Source organism: Furipterus horrens, unplaced genomic scaffold (assembly GCF_987537825.1).
Source record: "Furipterus horrens unplaced genomic scaffold, mFurHor1.1.pri manual_scaffold_11, whole genome shotgun sequence".
Classification (NCBI taxonomy): domain Eukaryota; kingdom Metazoa; phylum Chordata; class Mammalia; order Chiroptera; family Furipteridae; genus Furipterus; species Furipterus horrens.
The window spans coordinates 45,234,099-45,254,225 of record NW_028327181.1 but is presented as its reverse complement, the minus strand read 5'-3'; the positions used below and the strand labels follow the sequence as shown (position 1 = coordinate 45,254,225).

At 49.4% G+C, this 20,127-nt stretch overlaps 1 protein-coding gene and 1 pseudogene across 2 annotated transcripts; one reads left to right on the top strand and one right to left on the bottom strand.

Annotated features, from left to right (window-relative positions):
* The first annotated feature begins 20 nt into the window (after window positions 1-20).
* Window positions 21-20,127, top strand: GID4 (GID complex subunit 4 homolog). 2 transcript variants are annotated; one of them, XM_090291422.1, is made up of 6 exons: window positions 21-300; window positions 5,585-5,644; window positions 10,231-10,338; window positions 13,202-13,303; window positions 15,125-15,255; window positions 17,452-20,127. In XM_090291422.1, the coding sequence occupies exons 1-6, from the start codon at window positions 112-114 to the stop codon at window positions 17,513-17,515; spliced, it is 654 nt and encodes a 217-aa protein (XP_090147548.1). In that variant the 5' UTR covers window positions 21-111; the 3' UTR covers window positions 17,516-20,127. The 2 variants fall into 2 exon arrangements, with proteins under 2 accessions (XP_090147548.1, XP_090147549.1); XM_090291423.1 differs by lacking the exons at window positions 13,202-13,303; window positions 15,125-15,255; window positions 17,452-20,127 and adding an exon at window positions 10,736-11,348 and having other exon boundaries at window positions 66-300.
* On the bottom strand, window positions 11,077-11,464 carry LOC149997475 (small ribosomal subunit protein eS26 pseudogene; annotated as a pseudogene).

Sequence of the window (20,127 nt, the reverse complement as noted above, 5' to 3'; positions counted from 1 at the left end):
CCCAGCGCGTGCGCGCCCCGGCCCCTCCCTCCCTGCCACCCTCCTCGGCTCCCGCGCGGCGGCGGCGGTTCCTCTCCCCCTCCCCCAGCCCTGGCTCCGGGGGACCCCGCGATGCCGGTCCGCACCGAGTGTCCACCTCCGGCCGGTGCCTCGGTCGCCTCCGCGGCCTCGCTCATCCCGCCGCCGCCCATCAACACCCAGCAGCCCGGCGTGGCCACCAGCCTGCTCTACAGCGGCTCCAAGTTCCGCGGCTACCAGAAGAGCAAGGGGAACTCGTACGACGTAGAGGTGGTGCTGCAGGTGAGCGCCGGGCCGGGCCGGGCCGGGGCCCGAGGGCCTCCTCGCGGCGCTCACGGGCCGTGCCTGCCCCGGCTTCTCGAGCCCGCAGCCGCGGACCAGGCCCACGGCGCCGGGCCTCCTGCATCCGGCGCTTCACCCCCGGGACCTGCCCAGCTGGTGTCTCACACTCACCGAGCCCCAACCCTGACCTGCCCCCTCACCCGGAGCCTGTCGTGAGCAGCTCCTGGCAGACCCTGAACACTCTCCCAGACTTGAAGCCCGCGACAAGCCCTTCTGGGATCCGGAAGCCCCCTGTGACTGGCCACGCTCACACATGGGTCCTTCCTCTCCGTGACCTGTCGTCCCGAGATCAGCCCTCCCTCCAGCCCCTTTGACACCCTGAAGAACTCTGCCCTGGCTTCTTTTGATTTCGGGACCCTTCCGTGGCAGGGCCCATGTCAGATTTTCCCCAGACCTGAGACATGCCTCCCTTGCCCCCTTTCCTCAGTCCCAGGAAACCTCCTCCTAGGGTTCCTTTCTTGGGAGACCTTAATCACCCTCCTCAGACCTGGGAGCACCCTCCCTCCGTAAGCCTCTGAGCCTGAGAGCCCCCAACACAACTGGTCCTGGCCCTTGACCCCAACCCCCAGTTCAGGCACACATCCTGGGGGCTGCTGAGGGGGCCTCCTTTCTGTCAGGATGCTCTCTCCTGTGCCCGCCCCGCCCTCCCCCCAATCTCCTGGTCTCCACACCCAGCTCCTCGCAGCTGCCCCGCCCCCAGGCCCCTTGCCCCAGGCTTCTCATACCCCTATCCCTGTTCTCTGGCCACTTGTCCTGAGCTCCATGCCCAGACCTTCCCACCCCATATCTTCATCTTCCTCCTTTCTGGCTCCAAGGGAGGGCTCTTAACTTTTATCTACACAGCCAAGGCTTCCTCCCATCTCTGAGAGCCATGGACCGGGGACCCTAACTCACCCAGTTGTACTTCTCACACTGATACTTCCTTCCCATGTCCTTCTACCTACCTCCCCACCCCGCACTGGCCCTGGATTCTAAGTACCTGCTGTCAGCCACTGATGGCTTCGGAACTGCAGCTTCACCTGCCCTGACCCTTCCTGCACCCCCCCCCACACAAATGGTAGTGCACTTCACATGCTTTAAATACCCCCCCTTCTCTACAGAAACGTCCCTCCATAGCTACTTTTGCTTGCCTCACTCAGCCCCTTTGTCTGTAGCCTGACACCCCACATCCTAGGCTGTTTCCAAACTCATCCACACATCTGTCCCCTTGAAAGTTCTTAAAGAAGCTTGAGGTCCTAGCACGCATGGCTGCCCTGTGTGAGGCTGGGAGGTAGAATGTCTTCCGTATACTGCCCTTGGCCCTTTTAAATTTTAATTTTCAAACAGCCTCTCTTTTGAGCAAGTAGGTCTCCCACCCAAAAGACAACGGGAGTACATTTGCTTTTTGCTAACTAGAGCATTCATCATTCTCTCTCTCTTTTTTTTTTTTTACTATTTCGTGGGAATAAATAATTACCCTCTTTTTTTGGATAGGGAAAGCTGCATCTTCATGTTAATTGTATCTTTGGGCCATAAACTTAAGTTTCTATTATGAGCCATGATATTTATTGTAATTGAAAAACTCGTGGCTGAGGTATTTCAGTCTATAATTAGTACCTCATGGTGATCCCCCTTTTGCTTGAAATGTAAGAATTCAGTATGAAGGTCCAAGTTTTTTGCAACTAATCCTAAAATTCTGAAAGTGAGGTCCCCGGTGTGGATGACTTTTGGAATGATCCCGAACTTGTGCCCATTGTGTACTGTGATGGTTTCTGATGTGGTAGAGACAACTGTCAGGGGAGCCCAGTGTCCAGGAGAAGTCTACTCTGGTTGCTGCGGCAACTACTCTTCTTCGTGAGTGTGTGGTTTCTGAATTTCTGTCAGGTGCCGGCTTCCTTGTGAACCAGTGAAAGTGGTGATGGAGTTGGTACAAGACTGATAGGGCTCAGGGAGGCCCAGAGCAGAGACCTGGCCCGTGGCTAGGAGCCACTGAGCAGGCTCTTGGTGGTGGGGGCAGTGGCTGTGCCCAGGAACGCTGCCACGTGTCTGGATTGGTGAGCTGCTTGCCCGTCACTGAGAGTCAGTGGCATGTGAATGTCCCCATCATCTGTTTTCTCAGCCGGGACTAGTTTCTTAGAATACTGCTGCCTTCTGTAACTCATCCTCTTCCCTGCTTTCTGTCTTTCTTTTTTTCTCACAACAGCTTTACTTAGATGTAATTCATACCTATTCAAGGTGTATGATTCAATAGTTTTAAGTATATTCACAGAAGTTATATAACCATCACTGCAATCTAATTTTCATCACACTGAAAAACAAAAACAAAAACCCAAACCCCTAAGCTGTAACCCCCCTCCAACCCTAGGCAACCACTAAATTATTTTCTAAGGTTTGCTTATTCTGGCCATTTCACATAAATGGAATTATACAATATGTGACCTTCTGTGTCTAGCTTCTTTCACGGAGCGCAGTGTTTTCAGGATTCACCCATATCATAGCACGTGTCTGCTTCATTCCTCTTTATTGCTGCGTAATAGTCCATGTGTGGGTATACAACATTTTTTTTATCCACTGATCAGTTGATAGAGATTTGGGTTGTTTCCACTTTTGGCTGTTATGAATAATGCTGCTATGAACATTCATGTACAAGGTTTTGTGTGGACATATGTCTTTATTTCTCTTGGATAGATACCCAGGAGTGGAATGGCTGGGTCACATGCTAACACTATGCTTAACATTTTGAGGAACTGCCAGAGTGATTGCCAAAGTGTCTGCACCAACTTACATTCCCACCAGCAGGACAGGAGGATTCCAGTTTCTCCACATCCTCACCAACACTTGCTGTTGTCCCCCTTTTTGATTGTAGCCAACCTAGTGGGTGTGAAAGTATCTTGCTGGGGTTTGCATTTCAGCTTCCCTAATGACTGATGATGTTACACATCCCTTTGTGTGCTCTTTGGAGTGCTTTCTTGGTCTGAGATTCCAGCTGAAAGAGCTCCTCAAACCTGGTGAGGCTCTGCCTGGACTTGTTGTTTATCACTGTGGCTGCTCTCTTTCTCCTCTGCCAGCCAAGAAGCCAAGAGTAGAGTGAGGGCCAGGGTCAGTGTGAAAGGAATATTAAGAAGGGCAGCTGTTGGATACAGCTGTGCTGTGAGACCTTCTTGCAAATGCCTTGTTGTTCTCATTGAGACGCGGGCCTGTCGTTCAGTTAAAGCTGCACTCTGTGCTGTGTCTGAGTTCACCAGCGGTCATCGAGATCAATTTGGGCCGAATGGGAGAGATACATGGTTGAATGGAAGCCAAAGTAAAATTCTGGTTCTTTTTCTTTCTTTTTTTTAAATATTTTATTTATTTATTTTTAGAGAGAGGGGAGGGATGGAGAAAGGGAGAGAAACATCAACGTGTGAGAGAAACATTGACTGGTTGCCTCTTGCATGTCCCCAGCTGGGGACCTGGCAGACAACCCAGGCATGTTCCCTGACCGGGAATCGAACCAGTGACCTTTAGTTCTCAGGCTAACACTCAATGCACTGAGCCACACCGGCCAGGGCAAAATTCTGATTCTTGTGATAATACATGCAAAATGTTAGCCAATTTATAGTTCAAATTTTAATCTTATTAGTAAGTATCCTTGCCACCTGGTATCCTCTCCAGCAGCTGTGAAACCCCGAACTATATTGAATTCAGTGAGAACTGCATACGTGAAGTTTAAGGCCTCAGGTTAGAACTACGTATCCTTTAATAAAAGGTCTTTGCTGAACCAAGTTAGTACAGATCAGTTGCTTTAGATAACATCCAGTGCCAGGGTCAGCCGATGAGGATATTTAAACTGCTTTGGCAGTTTTCACATGGAATACTTTGTTTCCAGCACCAAACTGGGAACACTTTAGCTTCATTGAAGCCATTTGCTTTGGTGCTGACCTCATCTGGCTGAGTGAGCTCATGACAATTTTTGAGGATTGCCTTCGTATTTGATTTACAGCGTAATTGGAAGCAGTTGAGTCCCCGCAGCTGATAAATTTCACAAAACTTCCAGTTTCTTAAAATGAGACCTCACTTAACATTAAACTATCAAGGTGCTACAGCACCATTATGCTTTGTTTTAATGCCAGGGGTTTACTCTGTAAATAAATCTAATTTAGCTACAAGTAACCATACAATTTCAAAATAGCTTCAAGAATAAGTGAGCCCGTCAGCCACATTACACAAAGTTGAGAGGTGGCTTGTCCAGATCGGCTCACTCAGGCCCGTGTCTTTCCATCTTTCTGTGCTGCCACCCTGGGTGTTTCCCAGGCTCTTTCTCCTCATGATCTCAAGGGGAGGGGGGGGTGGGAGGGAGTAGAAAAAGAGCTTCTCCGAAAGCCAGAATCTTTCCCAGAAGCACCCAGAAGACTGATACGCACATCTAACTGGCCAGAACTGGGTCACTCACCCCCTAACCCATTAATTCACAAGAGGACGGGGCCACACATTTGGCTTGGATCCATCAGGGTTGGGCAGGTCTTGCAGCGCCAGGGCTGAATGAGATCTGCGCCCTGCCAGTGTAAAAAAATAGGAAATAGGTTGAGAGGTGGCTGCTGAACCTTCACATCTACACCTGTTACTTCTGTTTATTTGAGGCTCCTCTCTTCATCAAGAAAGATAAGCCCCTGTACATGAAATGGGCAGAGCAGCCCTCCACAGTGTGTTCTGATTTGGGGTTGGCATTTTGGTTTATAACAAATTTATACCATGTAAGTTTTGAAAGTTGCCTTTCCTGAGTATTCTGCCCATTTCATAAATAATGCAGGATGGTGCTTAGTGTAAATACAGGTAAGGCGTAGACTTGTTAGACCAGTGACTTAGCCGCATGGAGGCAGAAATAGGCCAGAAAGATGTGAGGAAGCAGATAAGCCCAGGTCGGGAATGACACCGCATGTGCAGGTGCAGTGGAGGCCCAGTGGCCAGTGACGCACCAGGTCTGTAGCCCCGTGGAGGCTGGTGTGGGAGGCAGTACAGAGGTGAGGCTGGAGCAAGCTTGCAGGTCCAGGAAGGGACTTCGGTCTCCACGTGGTCAGCTCAGTGAGGCCGAGCTTCATCTGAACAGGCCCATGGACGGAGCAGACTCACTGAGGTCTCCAAGGCTGGGAGCCCGAGGCTCCCTTACTCCACCCAGTTGTCAAGTGTGACCACTGGGGAGTAACTCCAGCTTGTCTCCCAGGGGTCCCTCCCATTTGTAACGAGGCTGTGTGTCCTTTCTTTCCAGCATGTGGACATGGGGAACTCTTACCTCTGTGGGTACCTGAAGATCAAAGGCCTTACCGAGGTAAGCACTCACTTGAGCGTGAGCTGGAACCTGAAAGGAGTCTGCACACTTGGCAGTTGAGAGCGTGAGGCGCGGGTGGTTGCGACTCTTTGAGGCTGGATTCAGTGCCTTGCTTCTATGCACTGTTGTTGTACGGTGAACGGGAAGCATGCGGCTGGGATGGGTCCTGTTGGAAACTATACAGATGCGTACATCTTTCAGGTTTATGAATAAGTCACAATGTGATTAACACTGTTGACTTCATTTTTAATCATTTTTGAGAAAAAAAAGTAGTAAGAATATAGCTACCACCCTCATAAGCTTAACAATTTCTGAAATAAGCATCAATTCCTTGAGAAGGAGGTCTTTGAAGTTCTTTCAACCCCTTAGTTCACTGGAACAGTGAAAAGTGATCATCCATTTTCTAATAGAAGTAGCTGCTACATAATTGTAGAGTGTTTTTTCTTTGAACCAACTTTTTAACCCTCAGAACTCCTGGAAATGTAGGAAGCAAGAAAAAGCGTCCTTTCTTCTCCCACTGACATGGCTGCCTAACTCCAAGTGGCGGTGGGGGGGCTAGTCTTGACCTGGCTGCATGGCCTGTGGCCTGATCAGTCCTCTCTGTCCTGGTGGCCAGGCAATGCAGTGCCTGGAGCTGTGGGAAGGAGCCAGGTGACATCCTCACTCTGTCCCTTACTGGCTCCATCACCTTTAATTTCCCTTCAGTTTCCTCGGGTATAAAATGAGAATTAGAAACACCTGCTCTGTCTACTCAAGGGGCTTGCCCTCCTGGGGAGGAAACAAAGTAACCAAAGTGGTAGATTACAATGTGATACAGTGTGGACCACTACCAAGGCCCTGACTATCCCTCAGCCTGGAAACTGTTGTTTCTGTCTCCTCGATTCCCTCTCAGTCTCCTACTTCTCTGTCAGAAGTTTGCTTGAGGATTTCCTATGGAGGTTGTTGTTGAGAGGAAAAGGTAATCTCTCTGTTACCTCTGGAAACCTATCGGGCAAGCAGGGATAGGAAATATAGCAAAGTGAAAGATGCTAACCTTTGAATTTGTGGTAGTAGAAAACACATAGTAAACAATATGTTCAGCTCTTAGGCAGCCAAATTAATTGAGTGCAGAACATAAATATTTAACTTCATAAGGAAACCAGGAACACTTGTAACACAGAATATTTAATGTTGATTCTAAAAATCAGTCATTTTGGTCATAGGAAGCTGCACTGAAGTGCCAAGTAGCAATAAAAATCCCCAGTGTTCAGAAATGCTATGAACTTTCCATCAGGAACAAGTAACCCTAATGAGGGAAAGCACCTCCGAGCCATAAACAGCTCGGCTCCCTTGAGGAGGGGTGCCGGTGTGGCCCTTCATTGAAGGCCAGCCCAGGGACACACCATTTCGTGGCCAGAATTCGGAGACCACCCTCCTGGCCAGTCCTTCCAGCCTGTACCCAGAGTGGCCTCAGGAGCACATGCTCTCCCCAGAGCGGCCAGCTGCAGCTCAGGTGGCGTACTGCTATGGGGCTGGACTGGCGTTTAGTTAGAGAAAGGCTGACATGCCTCCTGAGGTTTCTGAGTCGTGCTCAACTTGAGGATTCTTCAAATTCATCTTTTTAAATAACATTTTTAGTCACTTTACTGAGGTATAGTTCACATTCCATACAATTTACCCATTTAAAATATACTGTTCATTGGCTTTTAGTATAGGTGTGGTGTTGTGCGACTTCTTAATAACTTTTTAAATGATAAATTTAATTCAAGGTCACTGTAGATAATTAGTAAAATGCAGAAAAGGGTGACAATTCTTAGAATGATTTTTATACCAGTATTATAAAATGCAGTTATCCATTTTTGTTTGCTTTTCCATTTATAGCTATTAAAATCTCCAGTATATAATTTAATAAAACTACTTAAATGGTTTGGGTTTTAGTTATAGTCTTCCTTGTGTTTACAATATGGAATTAACTATTAAATTGGAGCTAATTTGCCTCTTTGCTTCTTCACATTCACAAGCAAGTACAGCTTTAAAGTTTGTGAGCCTTCTGGAAATGAAATCCCAGAATTGTGAAGAATGGGTGTCAAGTCACATTCTCTTTGCCATTCTGAACCAGCAGCAGGGAGAGGGGTCACACCTGGGGAAAGCCCAGACATGGGGGAGTCGCACCAGACCCCCGCTCGCTCGCTACGCCAGTTTGGAAGGCTTTGGAAGCTCCCTCTGAGGTTGTGCTCAGCCTGCTCAGAGCGAGGGAGATGAGACCCCTGTCTAAGCAGAGCGCGCCATTTCACACACTTCCGGAACGAGCTAGCAGCGTGCTCCAGAAGTTCTCTTGACTTACTGGCTCATTGAATATTGATTCTCCAGGAGGCAGGTCTACATGGAAAGCCAGACCTGTCACCAGACAGTTTTCGGTGAGCCTAGGATCTGAGGGGGAGTGGGTGGTACGTCTCAAATGCCTGGCGACAACCAGTCCACGAAGGGCGGGGTGGGTGCTGGCATGCCTCCTCTCTCCGCTGTCCCTCATCCTCCCTCCTGCGGCACTTCATTCTTTGGCTCTGTGAATCAGATGCTTGAATTTCCTGTTCCTGCACTGAGAGTTACTGTCTTTTTGTTAACTTCTGTACATATTAACTCTAATTCATTAAGTATTTTATTTAATTCTCTGAGTTTGGGGACCTTAGAGTCACCCTGATATACTCTCTAAAATGTTTTAGGGAGAAGTCAGTTTAGAATAATTCATTAGGAAAATGGGATTTGTGCCATAAGTATTTTCTTTGTATCATAATAAAACCATTTTATCATTTTTTTTCTCTTTTATGGAAGTTTTGAAAAAACACTAAAGTTTGCAACTCAGAAAATTGCAGTTGTGTATACACAAAACACAGAGTTTATACTTGTATTATTATTTATTATTGTATTTTCCATAAGAACAACTGTAAGTGTACTTTTGCCCCACTCTGTATATAGCTTTTTTTTTTTTCCAGTTAACTAGTTCTTGACCTGGTTTATTAGGAATAGAAAGCATTGTATTTATTTATTTTTAGAGAGAGGAGGGGAGGAAGAAAGAGAAACATCGATCGGTTGCCTCTCACTCGCCCCCTACTGGGACCTGGCCCACAAGCCAGGCATGTGCCCTGACTGGGAGTCGAACCAGTGACCCTTTAGTTCACAGGCCAGTATTCAATCCACCAAGGCACACATGAGCCACATCAGCCAGAGCTATAGCTTTTAATTTAAAATCTTGAGTCAGGTGTTAACTTCCACAGAATTTTTTTTCCTTAGCAGTCCTTCCTGAAACAGATGAGCCTAATTTATTTTATACCTTTAAAATCAGGTTTCCATTTAGAAAATTTTCTCTTTCATTTCTTCACTTTGTACATATAAATATCTGCATGCAGACCCCTAGTAGCAGTGCTGGGTGAAGGGGCTGTGGTTTGGGGATGCTAAATCTGTAGTATCTCGAAGCTCTCGGTGGGGAGACTGGCAGGCCTGGTGGTGTGTCCTGCAGCAGGCGCCATCTCGGCAGCAGTGGTGGCAGTGCTGTTCCTGGCCACCACTGAGCCTGGGCGGCAGCACCTCCCACAAAGGTGCCGTGTTGCGGTGCAGCTTGAGCTGGGAGAAGAGGCAAAGCCATCGGAGCAGATGTAGTTTAGACATGTGTAGGTGTCTGTTGCAGAACAAGAGAGTCTTGCATTGGCCTGAAGAAGAAAGTGGGGTCTCTGGGGTCCCAGAGACGTTAGGGCCATGATGTGGCTGGCCGGGCACTGCCCTCATCACCACACTCACAAAGAAACCCTAGGGACTTGGCAGGCTGGGCTCAGGGTGGGCGGGCTTTTCACAAAGGCAGAAAAATGGTAGACTTTTTACCGTGTTAATTTTTCTTCCATTAATTTGGCACCTCCTTAGCCAATGAACAAACAGCAAGTAAAATTAACAGGAGTATGCTAAGCACTCAAGTAGGAATACAGCTTATTAATTTTTCCAACAGACTTATTTTTATGGTTGTGATTTTTCAATTGCAGACCTGATTTACATATATTTTCCTAGTATAAATTGTCTTTGTTTATATGATGATAGAATGAAATGTATCTAGTATATTAAGGTATCCTACCAAAAAAATCCACCCCTAGAAGCTTGAAGTATTGGAGTAAAAGGGACAAAACACTGAGCCAGTGTGAAAGCCAGTGGGCCAGGCTGTGGCTTGAGGGAGACTCAGCTGTGAGGGTTATAATTTTGGAGGCTGTTTAGGCGTTTTCCTTGGAAAGTACAATCTACTTAGTTACTGTCGTCTTCGTATGTTGGAATCTTCAGAATTTACTTGTGGGAATCATCCAGATTCTCTTTTGAATGATCAACACGTAATAAGTGAAGGGTCCTCTGCTTCTGGTCAACTCCCTGAAGTGCAAGAGCTACTGCCCTCTCTGGGCGCCTTCCATTCACGTTCTCTCCACAGCCATCAACAAATTGCCAGGCTGTTGGTTAGCAGTGTGATCATTTTTTTAAAATATTGGGAAGAAGTTAAAGTAAGGTTAATTTTTCCTTTGTAAAAGGTTGAAATTGCTGGTCAACATCTTGTTTTGATATTTGGGTTTTTACCATAGGAGTATCCAACCCTTACGACCTTCTTTGAAGGAGAAATAATCAGCAAAAAACACCCTTTCTTAACGCGAAAGTGGGATGCAGATGAAGATGTTGATCGGAAACACTGGGTGAGTAGATCTTTGATGGCCCTGGGCCACCAGGGGGAGCCAAGGAACTTGGCTCTCAGGGCCTTACTGCTGTCTCCCTGTCCTTTCTGTTTGTCCATCTCCTGTCCACAGTTTCTTTATAATAGCCTCTACTTGGGGAAACCCCATGAAACGTACAGTGGTGGCCTCTGGCCTCAGGTTCTGAGTCGGAAGTGCAGCTCCTGGAAGGCTGGCCCTCCCCTTGACAAAACCACGGGAGGCTTCCTCTCATCCTAGCTCCTGAGGGACAAGGCCCAGTCTCCAGTCCTGGCAGGACGCTCCCAAGAAAGCCAGCCCCTCCCCACTCCCCGTCAGGGGTGGGACGTGGTCTCATCGTCCCATCCCGTGAGCACTGCCAGCCCTGCTGTCTTTCCTTCAGGTGTCACACGAGCCTCGCATCTTCCAAAATCCGTGTCTCACAGTAGCCTTTGGCTTAGCTGACCATGGCAGTGATAAATTTTGGTTTAACATTGAGGGAGTCCAATGTGTCCATCCTCTAAGACAACCAGAAGTGATTGCTTGTATTGGTGATGAAGACTCTGAACACCGCACTCACCGTGGAGCCCGCACGTGGCTGTTCACGCTCTCTCCTGCGTCTAGCACAGCGGTCCTCGGGGCAGACCCTGCTGCAGACAGGCCCTCGTCCAGGTTCCCCGCACTGTATGCAAGCTGCTTTGCTGCTGCTTTCTTTTTTTTTAGTACAATTTCCATTTTATTTTTTTCCAGAGAACTTTTCTTCAGTCCTTAAGGACTTAGCTCCTTACATGGGCTTTGGTGGAGGTCATGGGGCAGCACCCGCAGGTCTGAATCGGGGTGGAGGTGTTCGGTCCTTCTGGGCTTCACGGGAGCGATTCCTGACTGCCTTGCTGTGAATGGCACTCCTCACACAGTAATGCGGTTTCACACACAGCTTGGGAAGCATGTAGGCATCGAAGTCATTTGCTTCTGAAATGTCCCTCACAGCTGCAGCCTCTGCTATGTTTCGAATGACAAACTTTTTAACGGCTTTATCCTTGGGCACGCACTGGGCGCAGTTGGTGCAGCGAACAGGCTGCACGTGGCCATGGCCTTTTTGGGCATGACCGTTGTTCCTTCTTTTCTTGGTCATCTTGGAAGCAAGGACCCGCGAAAAGCTGCTTTGCTTCTTAATGTTCTTCTCTTGAGTTAGGAAAGGAATACCTATCAAATGCTGAGTTTGATTAAACTTAAAGTTAGACTTGAGCTTTTCAGGACATTTTTTGAGAGTTTCATGTTCTGACTGCTGCAGCCAAGAGACACGGAAACTGAGATGGGGCTTGATGCCTCTGCGCTGGGAGGGCTCTGCGGGCTCCTGGGGCCGGGGACGAGGGGCCCAGGAAACTGACACGGGACTTGGTGCCTCTGCGCTGGGAGGGCGCAGGCGGGCTCTGCGGGCTCTGCGGGGCCTGGGGCCCAGTGGCGGCCGGTGACTGCCGGTCAGAGAGCTGCGCAGGGCTCCCCGGCCCCGGTGCTGGCCCTTCCTGTGTGGTCCGCCACCTCAGGAGACGGCTCCTTCCTCTCTGGAAGCCCCAGGGAAGTTCTACCTTGTCATGAACCAGAGCTTGTCTCCCATTCCGCTTTGTTCTCCATCTCAAAGCAAGGTCTTTGAGGCTCAATGAAACCCCAGTTTGGGGCTTGGTTGGCTGCACATTAAATACCTAGAAAGCAACTCTCATTTTCCCATGGACTTCCCATTAGAACTCTGGGAAAGATCTGGGACTAGCCTTTGTTAGGCTGGACTGAAATGGTTTGAGTGAAAGACAAAGGTCGCCCTCCGTCCGGGGCTGCTGGCCGTGGTAAGACGAGAGGCTGGGCCTGTGGACTGTGGTGCCCAGTGGTCCCCACAACTCTCCCAGGCCCCACGAACGACTCTCGCAGGACTGTGTGGTACCTTTGTTTGTCAGGGATTTACATTGTCTCATAAACTTCACCCATGATGTCCTTTTTCCATTGTAAACTGGAATCAGAAATGTGGTGTTTTACATTGGCATTGCAGGGGTACTGTAAGGTCAAGGTTTCATATAATTAATGTATTTAGAATAAAAATATCTGTATGACAAATTCTGTGACTTAATATCTCTATATCCTTACTTAAGATATTTTTCTCATAAAATGAATACATGCTTATTTAAAAATACTTGGGAAAAAGAAATCAGAAAAGCAAAAGGAAGAACATCACCTATAATGATAACACCTACAGCGAAAACAGGTATTAACGTTTTCCTGGATCTCATTTGAGTGTCTGTACTTTTTTTCTTAATAAAAATGAGATCAGAAGATACAGTTTTGTAACCTATTTCTAGTCTCCTTTTTTTTTTTTTTTTTTAACTTTATACTGCTCGTTTTCAATTTCTACTTACCTAGCCGGCCACCAACACTTGCTGTGTTGGGGGACCCACTTCACGGAGCCCTGCCTGCCCTCCGCTGGCTGGTGGGTTTGGGGTGGTTCTGTCTGTCTCTAGCCACTGTCTGTCTGTCTGCAGGGATCTTCCCATTGGCCCTGGCTCTGTCTGCCTGTGGCCAAGCGCTCAGAGAAGAAGCCCCTGAACTTGCATCTGTTCCACCCCACCGCCTTTCCTCAGCCATGGGAGTAGGTGGCCCCAGCCCCCGGGCCTGGCCAAGTGCAGGCCTCTGTCCTGAGCCCAGGTATGGTGCCCCAGGGTGGCCAGAAGCTCTCTTTCCAGGCCTTGGCCTCCGTCACGTGTGCCGGTGCCACACCAGCAGCTGTCATGCCTCTGAGGAGGTAGTGACACCTACACACCGAGGGTAGCCAGACAGGAGCCTCTCCTTCTGTGGCTTATTCTCTTACCCTGTTGTTTGCTTTCAGGGCAAGTTTCTGGCTTTTTATCAGTATGCAAAATCATTTAATTCAGATGACTTTGATTATGAAGAGCTGAAGAACGGGGATTATGTCTTCATGAGGTGGAAGGTAAGCCCTCAGTGGCTCTCTGATTGTGCCAGCTCCTGCAGTGAGTGCCCCCCACCCCATGTCCAGTGCTTAGTACCGCTGTCTCCTTACACGCTCGTAAAAGGCAGGCGCAGCTCCAGTGCACACGGGCTCACATCCCAGTGGGTTCTCTGGCTGAACTGCTGCGTGTTGGCAGATGAACCCGCGTCTGGGTGCTCACCCTTGACACTGGTTTGGGTCTTCTCCCTCTCCTTTCTCCCACCCAAGAGTCCCTTTGGCTCTCTGGTTGAGCCCTGGCACTGTGTGGGTGCAGGGGGGCCTCGTGCTGCTCGGACGCAGTCGTCCTCTGTCCCCTGTTCTCAGTCACAGGCTGAGATGCCGCTCATGTGACTGCTCCTCCGCCTGTCCTTGCCCAGGGCTCACGCAGAGCCGTCTCAGCTCCCTGGCCCCTCCAGCTCAGGAAGTGAGGGACCGGGAATGGAATTCAGGTTTTCCACTTACCAGCCCTTGGAAAACTCCATCTGGCTGGACGCATGGCGTGGCTTTGGGCTGGGAGTCCATCTGTGCTCCCTGCTTTGGTAGCATAATCGTTACTGTGACGCAGCCACAGGAGAGCAAAGTAGTGAAGCAAGTTGGTTGAATCACTTTGTGAACACACACCTGCCTCCAAGCACTACTCCCTAGTCTGTAGGAAAAGCTGTTTTACCTTGAAATCTTGCTGGCTTTCACATAGACAAATCATTTGGTTTTCATTTGGGTTTTTATAAAGATTTTATTATTTTTAGAGAGAGGGGAAGAGAGGGAGAGAAACATCAATTCAGTTCCCTCTCACACGCCCCCCCAGCTGGGAACCCAGGCAGGTGCCCTGACCAGGCATTGAACAAGAGACCTTTCGCTTTGTGGGACGGTGCCCAGTGCGCTGAGCTGTGCCGGTCAGGGCTGTAGACGGATCATTTAGAGGAGCCATTCCCCCCTTCACTGTGTGTAGTTCGTAATTTGGGGTGGGGCTGCACTCTGAGGAGAACTGTGGGTGCTAAGCCAGCGCACGTGAGCGTGCCCTCCAATGGGAGGGCACCGTCTGACCCACCTGTTCAAGGAAGTATCTTGTAAGGTTCTAATTTTAAAATTAAATTTTAAAAACTACAATTTCAGAGGTTGAGGAAAAGGGGAAGAGTATCTTAAGATCAAAAAGCAATGGAGTTGTTTTGCCTCCAAAGCATTTCTCAGGGTGACTCACCTGGGGACTTTAAGCAGACCTCTTGCACCGTGGGGCCTCTGACCTGTTCTCCCCAGGAGAGGAGGGAACAGGATCGGTCTTGCGACTCTTGGCTCCAGCCAGAGGTAGCAAGCTTGCCTCTCATGAGGTGCCTGATCAAGAACAGCAATGTCCTGGTTGCTTTTGGTGAGGCGTGGAGCTCTGTAGAAGGTGTGATGGGGGCTGCCGGTGAGTGAGCTGCCCTCAGAATGACCCACAGGCCAATGGAAGTGACCCGCTGCTCTAGTGGTGACCGGGAACTCGTGACAGTTCCTGGAGTGGGTGGAAACTTACCCTTCCCAGGTGATTCTGCCTGTGGTCTCTGAAAGGGAGGGAGGAGGTGTTGGTTCATTTCTGAGATGTGAGGGCCATCGCCCCTCCTCCCAGTGGCTGGTCCTAGTGAGCTCCAGGCCGTGTCCTGCGTGAGCATGTAGCACATGTGAGTGGTCCGCCAGCGTTCTCCGCGGGTCGGCAGAGGGGCAGAGGCAGGGCACGGCGCCGGTGCGACCGGATCCCCCGCTGGTGGTTAACAGGGAGACCCTGGAGGACCACAGCGCCCCAGCACTGACCCTCCCCTCTGTGTGCAGGAACAGTTCCTGGTCCCAGACCACACGATCAAGGACATCAGCGGTGCTTCCTTTGCCGGCTTCTACTACATCTGCTTCCAGAAGTCGGCAGCCTCCATCGAGGGCTACTACTACCACAGGAGCTCCGAATGGTAAGGGGCCCCGGCCAATCCGGAGGACGGCCTCTCTGCCTGTGTCTGCATGAGGTCATGCTCTGTTTGGGAGTGGGGGGCCTCTCGAAGTGATCTCAGTTGTCGCACGAGGAGCTCACCCCTAGGCACAGAGCAGGGGGATGCACACAGTGAAGGGCCAGGTGCAGGAACCCACTGCCGTGCGCTTCCGTGCCCTGCCGTACTGTCAGCCACGAGTATCTCAGTCTGGGTGGTTTTGTATCTGTTCCTCCCAAATTTAATCAGTAACTGAAAGGTCAGATCCAGCTGCAGACTGTAAATGTTGCTGTTAGCAGCCTTTATAATTTTGTGGTTACATTCCTGGCCCCAGGAATTTGCAGGTCCCACGTGCACTTGATTTCAGCCTGGTGACCTAGGGGACCATGGCAGTTGACAGTCCTGTCCTGTGTGTGGTTCAAGGTGAAGGACAAATGCCACTTTGGGGACTTTGCTATCTCCTTACTGCTCTTTAAACACCTTGTTATACTTGAAAGGTGACCTGTATCATAAAATACCTGATTTCTTCTCTGAATGTAGAAACGCCTTATTTCCATTCAAATTTCTCAAACTTCAGTGACTTGTGAGTGATCCCACCCTGGGCTGACTCGGATTTCTTGATCGTGCCCTTGGGCTCAGGGCAGACCCAGCCCCTCTGAGAGCCAGTTATTAGGGTTTAAATGAATTTTTTTCAAAGGAGTTATTTAAACTTTCATAATTCTTGTTTTAGAAAACAGCCTTATTGAGGTGTAATTCATTTGCCATATGATTCACTCATCTAAAGTGTACATTCTGTGGTCTTCAGTATGTTCACAGAGCTGTGCAGCCGTCACCCTGGGGAGAAACCTACAGCCCATACTCCTCAGCATCCCCCCGCCCCTCCCATGTGCCCACGGCAGCTACCGATCTACTTCCTGTCTCTATTGATCGGCCTATTCTGGATGGTTTATACAAATGGAATCATACACGATGTGGCCTTTTTGTCTGGCTCCCTTCGCTTAGCATACTGATTTGAAGTTTAGCTATGTTGTAGCACATGTTAGCACTTTTATTGCTGACTAAGTTTGCGTTGTAAGGATACATACCACACTTTGTCTATCCACTCATCAACTGATAAGACACCACGGTGGCTTTCCCCTTTTGGCTGTTATGAATAATTCTGCTGTGAGTGTGGGCGTATCTGTTTGAGATCTTTCTTTCATTTCCTTTGGGCATGTACCTAGGAGTAGAATTGCTGGATCATAGAGGGATTCTATTTTTAACTTTCTGAGGAACTATCAAAAAGTAGCTTCGTCATTTTGCATTTCCCACCAGCGATGCGTGAGGGTTACAGTTTTTCTACTTTCTCCATATCCTCAGCAACACTTGTTATGATGTCTTTACAGTTACAGTATCCTAGTGGGTATGAAGTGGGATCTTGTGATTTCAATTGGCATGTTCTGATGGCCAATGCATAATCCTTTCCCGGTGACTTTGCTAAGAAGTAAACTGCTTTTTCCTGTGCCCCTCGCTCCTGTGTGACACCAGTCAGGGGAGAGCAATTCTGACTGTCCCTGAGGGCTGCCACCCCTATGCGAGGGCTGTCCTGGCCTCTGTTTTTCCTTCACCCACCTGACACCCTGGAGCACCGTGCCCGGGGAAACTCACATAGTCCTCCGAGTGCTCTGATGTTCTTAGGCTAAGAACCATGCCTGCGGAGTGCTCAGAGGGACATAAGTGCTAAAACAGGTTAGCTGTGATGGGACCTTCCCCATGCTCCCCTTGGGTCCCGGGAGAACTGGGCTATGCCTGTGTCACCTGTGAGGCTGCTGGGTATTACAGTCTGACCCTGCAGAAGGAGCGGAGAGCTGGGCTTCAGGGTGGCGGAATGAGCAGTGGGGAAGAGCGAGCACCAGGCCTTCAGTCAGTGTCTCCTGTCCCACTGCAGAGCCTCTCCCTCAGCGAGACACGCTGCTGGGACTGCTTCGTGGTTACAGCCCATTTTATGCATAGTTCAGGAAGATTAACTGAAGAAATAGAAATAAAACCAAATTCGGCTCACCTGAGAAGTCCAAGAGGCATTTGCATTCCACCCAAGTGTGTGGTTTGTCGGGAGCTCTGGCTGGGTTTTTTTTAACATCCTTGTTCGATGTCCAGGATGCTGAGACCACTGCCTTCTGTTTGTCTTTTCTCCCGACGCAGGTACCAGTCGCTCAATCTAACTCATGTTCCTGAACACAGCGCACCCATCTATGAGTTCCGGTGACAGTGGTTCAGAGCAGCAACCAAATAAAACTGAACTTGGCAAAAAAGAACTTTGCCAAGAAAATTGTGTACCTGCCAGAACCAGGAGAACCTGCGTTCCTGTTCCTTCATGAGCAGACTTGCATCAGAAAGCATGAATGTTGACCCGCAGAGTCCTGGCCAACTGGCAGGGCAGGTGGAGGGGCTCTCTCCGTTCTTCCTCCCTTTCTGTGGCAGTTTGCTCTTACCCAGTTTTTATGCTACCTTATATGCACTTTTCCTTCCTGCACAGCTAACTTCTGTGTCACTGAAATGCCGTTCGTTCCTTCCTCTGTCCCCACCTCTAGCTGAGTACAAGGTCAGCACCTGGTCACCCTCAGCCTTGGTGCTCAGTGGTCCCCTTCCAGGGCCCCCACCCCCAGTTGCTTAGTCTGGTAGCTCAAGAAAAAGCAGAGCCCCAGCACACGTGTGCCCCCCAGAGCTCTGTGCAGGGAGTTGGCGAGCTGCAGCGACATCCGCCTGGCACTGCCCAGCCCTGTGATGTCACGCTGAGCTGGCCCGTGGTTGGCAGGATCCCTGGGCCTGCCGTTGGGGTCACTAAATGTAAGGCTTCCAGATCCCTGGCAGGAACAGATTCCAGTCCTGCTCATTCAACACGTTTGCTCCAAACTTTTGAACTTGAGGGCAATACTAAACTTTTTTAAAAAGTTTTTTTTATTGCAAAATTATTTTTATGATCCCTTTAACAAGGACCCTATGGCAAATGCACAATTATTCAGAATTACATTTTATCGTTTTCACATTGAAAACAGCAAATGTTGACTTAGTAATTTTTATACCTATATCTATGTGTAAATGTATATTTAATCAACCAGCAGTTTGAAACTAGTCATCCTGGTACTAAAGTTTTGCAGCATTGCATAAATTATTGCTAAATGGGAGAACTGTTTTGGGGGCCAGTTTAGCGTTTGTACCTCCTCCTTTTGCTACTCACAACAGCAGTGCTTCACGGTGACCTCTTTCATCCCGCAGAAGGGCCTGCAGTCTCCTAAAAGAGCGACTCAAATGTTGGGACGGGGGAGGGGCAGGGACATGAACATGCTCAAGTAACTCGAGGCTCACGTGCCAAAGTAAGTGTGTGTGTGTGTGTGTGTGTGTGTTTTGTTTTTGTTTAATGTTTGAAAAGCTTAGTAGGTTGGCATCAGTTATCAGCTGTGGCCCGCAGACTTGGGCGGGGCTTTGGAGGAGGCATTTTCTGGTGGTTTATGAGGTTCGCTCAGAGTACAAGAGGAAAACTTTAGCAACAAGACAGCATTAGAACGGGGTTCAGAACAAGCTAAAGGAGTTGCCTATCACGGGCCGTGGGAGAGAACACAAAGTCCTCGGTCTAGACGGGTGCTGGGGAGTATTTTATTCTTAAAGGGGGTGACTTTGCTTTTAATGGCATATGCACTGCTTGTCACTGAGACTGAATGTGAGTGGCAGCCTTAAAGGAGAAGCGTGTGGGACCTGGTTAGGCAGCACTGGGACGTCTACGATGCTTAGTCCTATGGCCTCGTGCGGGGTGGAACCAGCCCCTCTAGTCAGGCCAGGGCCATGGAGCCCCAAAGCATGGCCTGTGACTTCAGTGGGAAAATGATTTATATTCGTTCTCAGAGATGAGTCAGAAGTGATTTCTTGATTTTAAAACTCCAAAAGGCTACAAACGGGCGGGTCTGGTCAAACCCCGCTGAACGCACAGTGAGGAGGCGCTGACGCTGCTGCGGCTTCAGGCTGGCCACCCGGGACACCTGCGTGTGGAGGAGGCCGGGGGGCTGTGCCGGCCAGCGGGGTGCACCGTGAAGGACGCAGGCCTCCCTCCCAGCCCTTGGAGGCGAGGGCGCCCCTGGAGCAAGTCAGGGCTTCCGTGTGCCTCCGAGAGGTCAGTGGGTTGGTGGGGTTGGTTGAATGGCCAGGGAAGGACATTTGCAAACATGGATGGTGTTCAACTAGCCAGATGGGTTCTTCTCTGTAGGATTTCTTTCTTCCTTTTCTAGCCACATAATGAAGTGCACCGGTTGTATTGGGGGAAATGAAGAAGTGATACCTTTATTAGGTCTTTCGGACACATCCGTGATGAACACCTGTCCGCGTACAACCCGCCCGCTGAGGACGAGGAAGGGATTGTTTTCCGCCTCCTCTCAGTAGCTCCCATGCCGTCCACCTCGTCCCCTTTCCTCTCGCTCAGTTCCCGGAGGCCCTTGGGGATGGTCTCCATCTGCAGTTATTCTTTCTAGAACCTGCTCGGTGGTTTACATGCCTCTGGTATTATGTGCAATATTTTGGTTGACACTTGTATTCATCATTCAGAAATGAGTGCAGATTGCAGATTTTCTACCGTCTTCCGCTCCCCAAACAAGCCTGCCCAGAGGTGGGATCTTAGGAATTTGGCTGTTTTTATTCCACTGCTCAGAAAGCTTCCGTTCTGTGGTCCCAGCCTTGGCATTTCTTTGTGCTGGTATTATCCCTCCCACTCACCCTGCTTTGACACTTCACAGCTTTTCAGCTGTCGTCCAAAAGTACCTGAGCAAAAATGAAGTAGCAAGTCCGCCTGTGGGCTGGTTCTGTTGGCGAAGTGGAAATTACAACTCCAGG

Excerpts from the sequence above, each read along its gene's own strand:
- GID4 (XM_090291423.1), top strand. The coding sequence starts at position 112 with ATGCCGGTCCGCACCGAGTGTCCACCTCCGGCCGGTGCCTCGGTCGCC. Across the intron at positions 5,645-10,230 it reads AGATCAAAGGCCTTACCGAG|GAGTATCCAACCCTTACGAC; the intron begins GTAAGCACTCAC and ends TTTTTACCATAG. Across the intron at positions 10,339-10,735 it reads ATGTTGATCGGAAACACTGG|GTGTCACACGAGCCTCGCAT; the intron begins GTGAGTAGATCT and ends TCTTTCCTTCAG.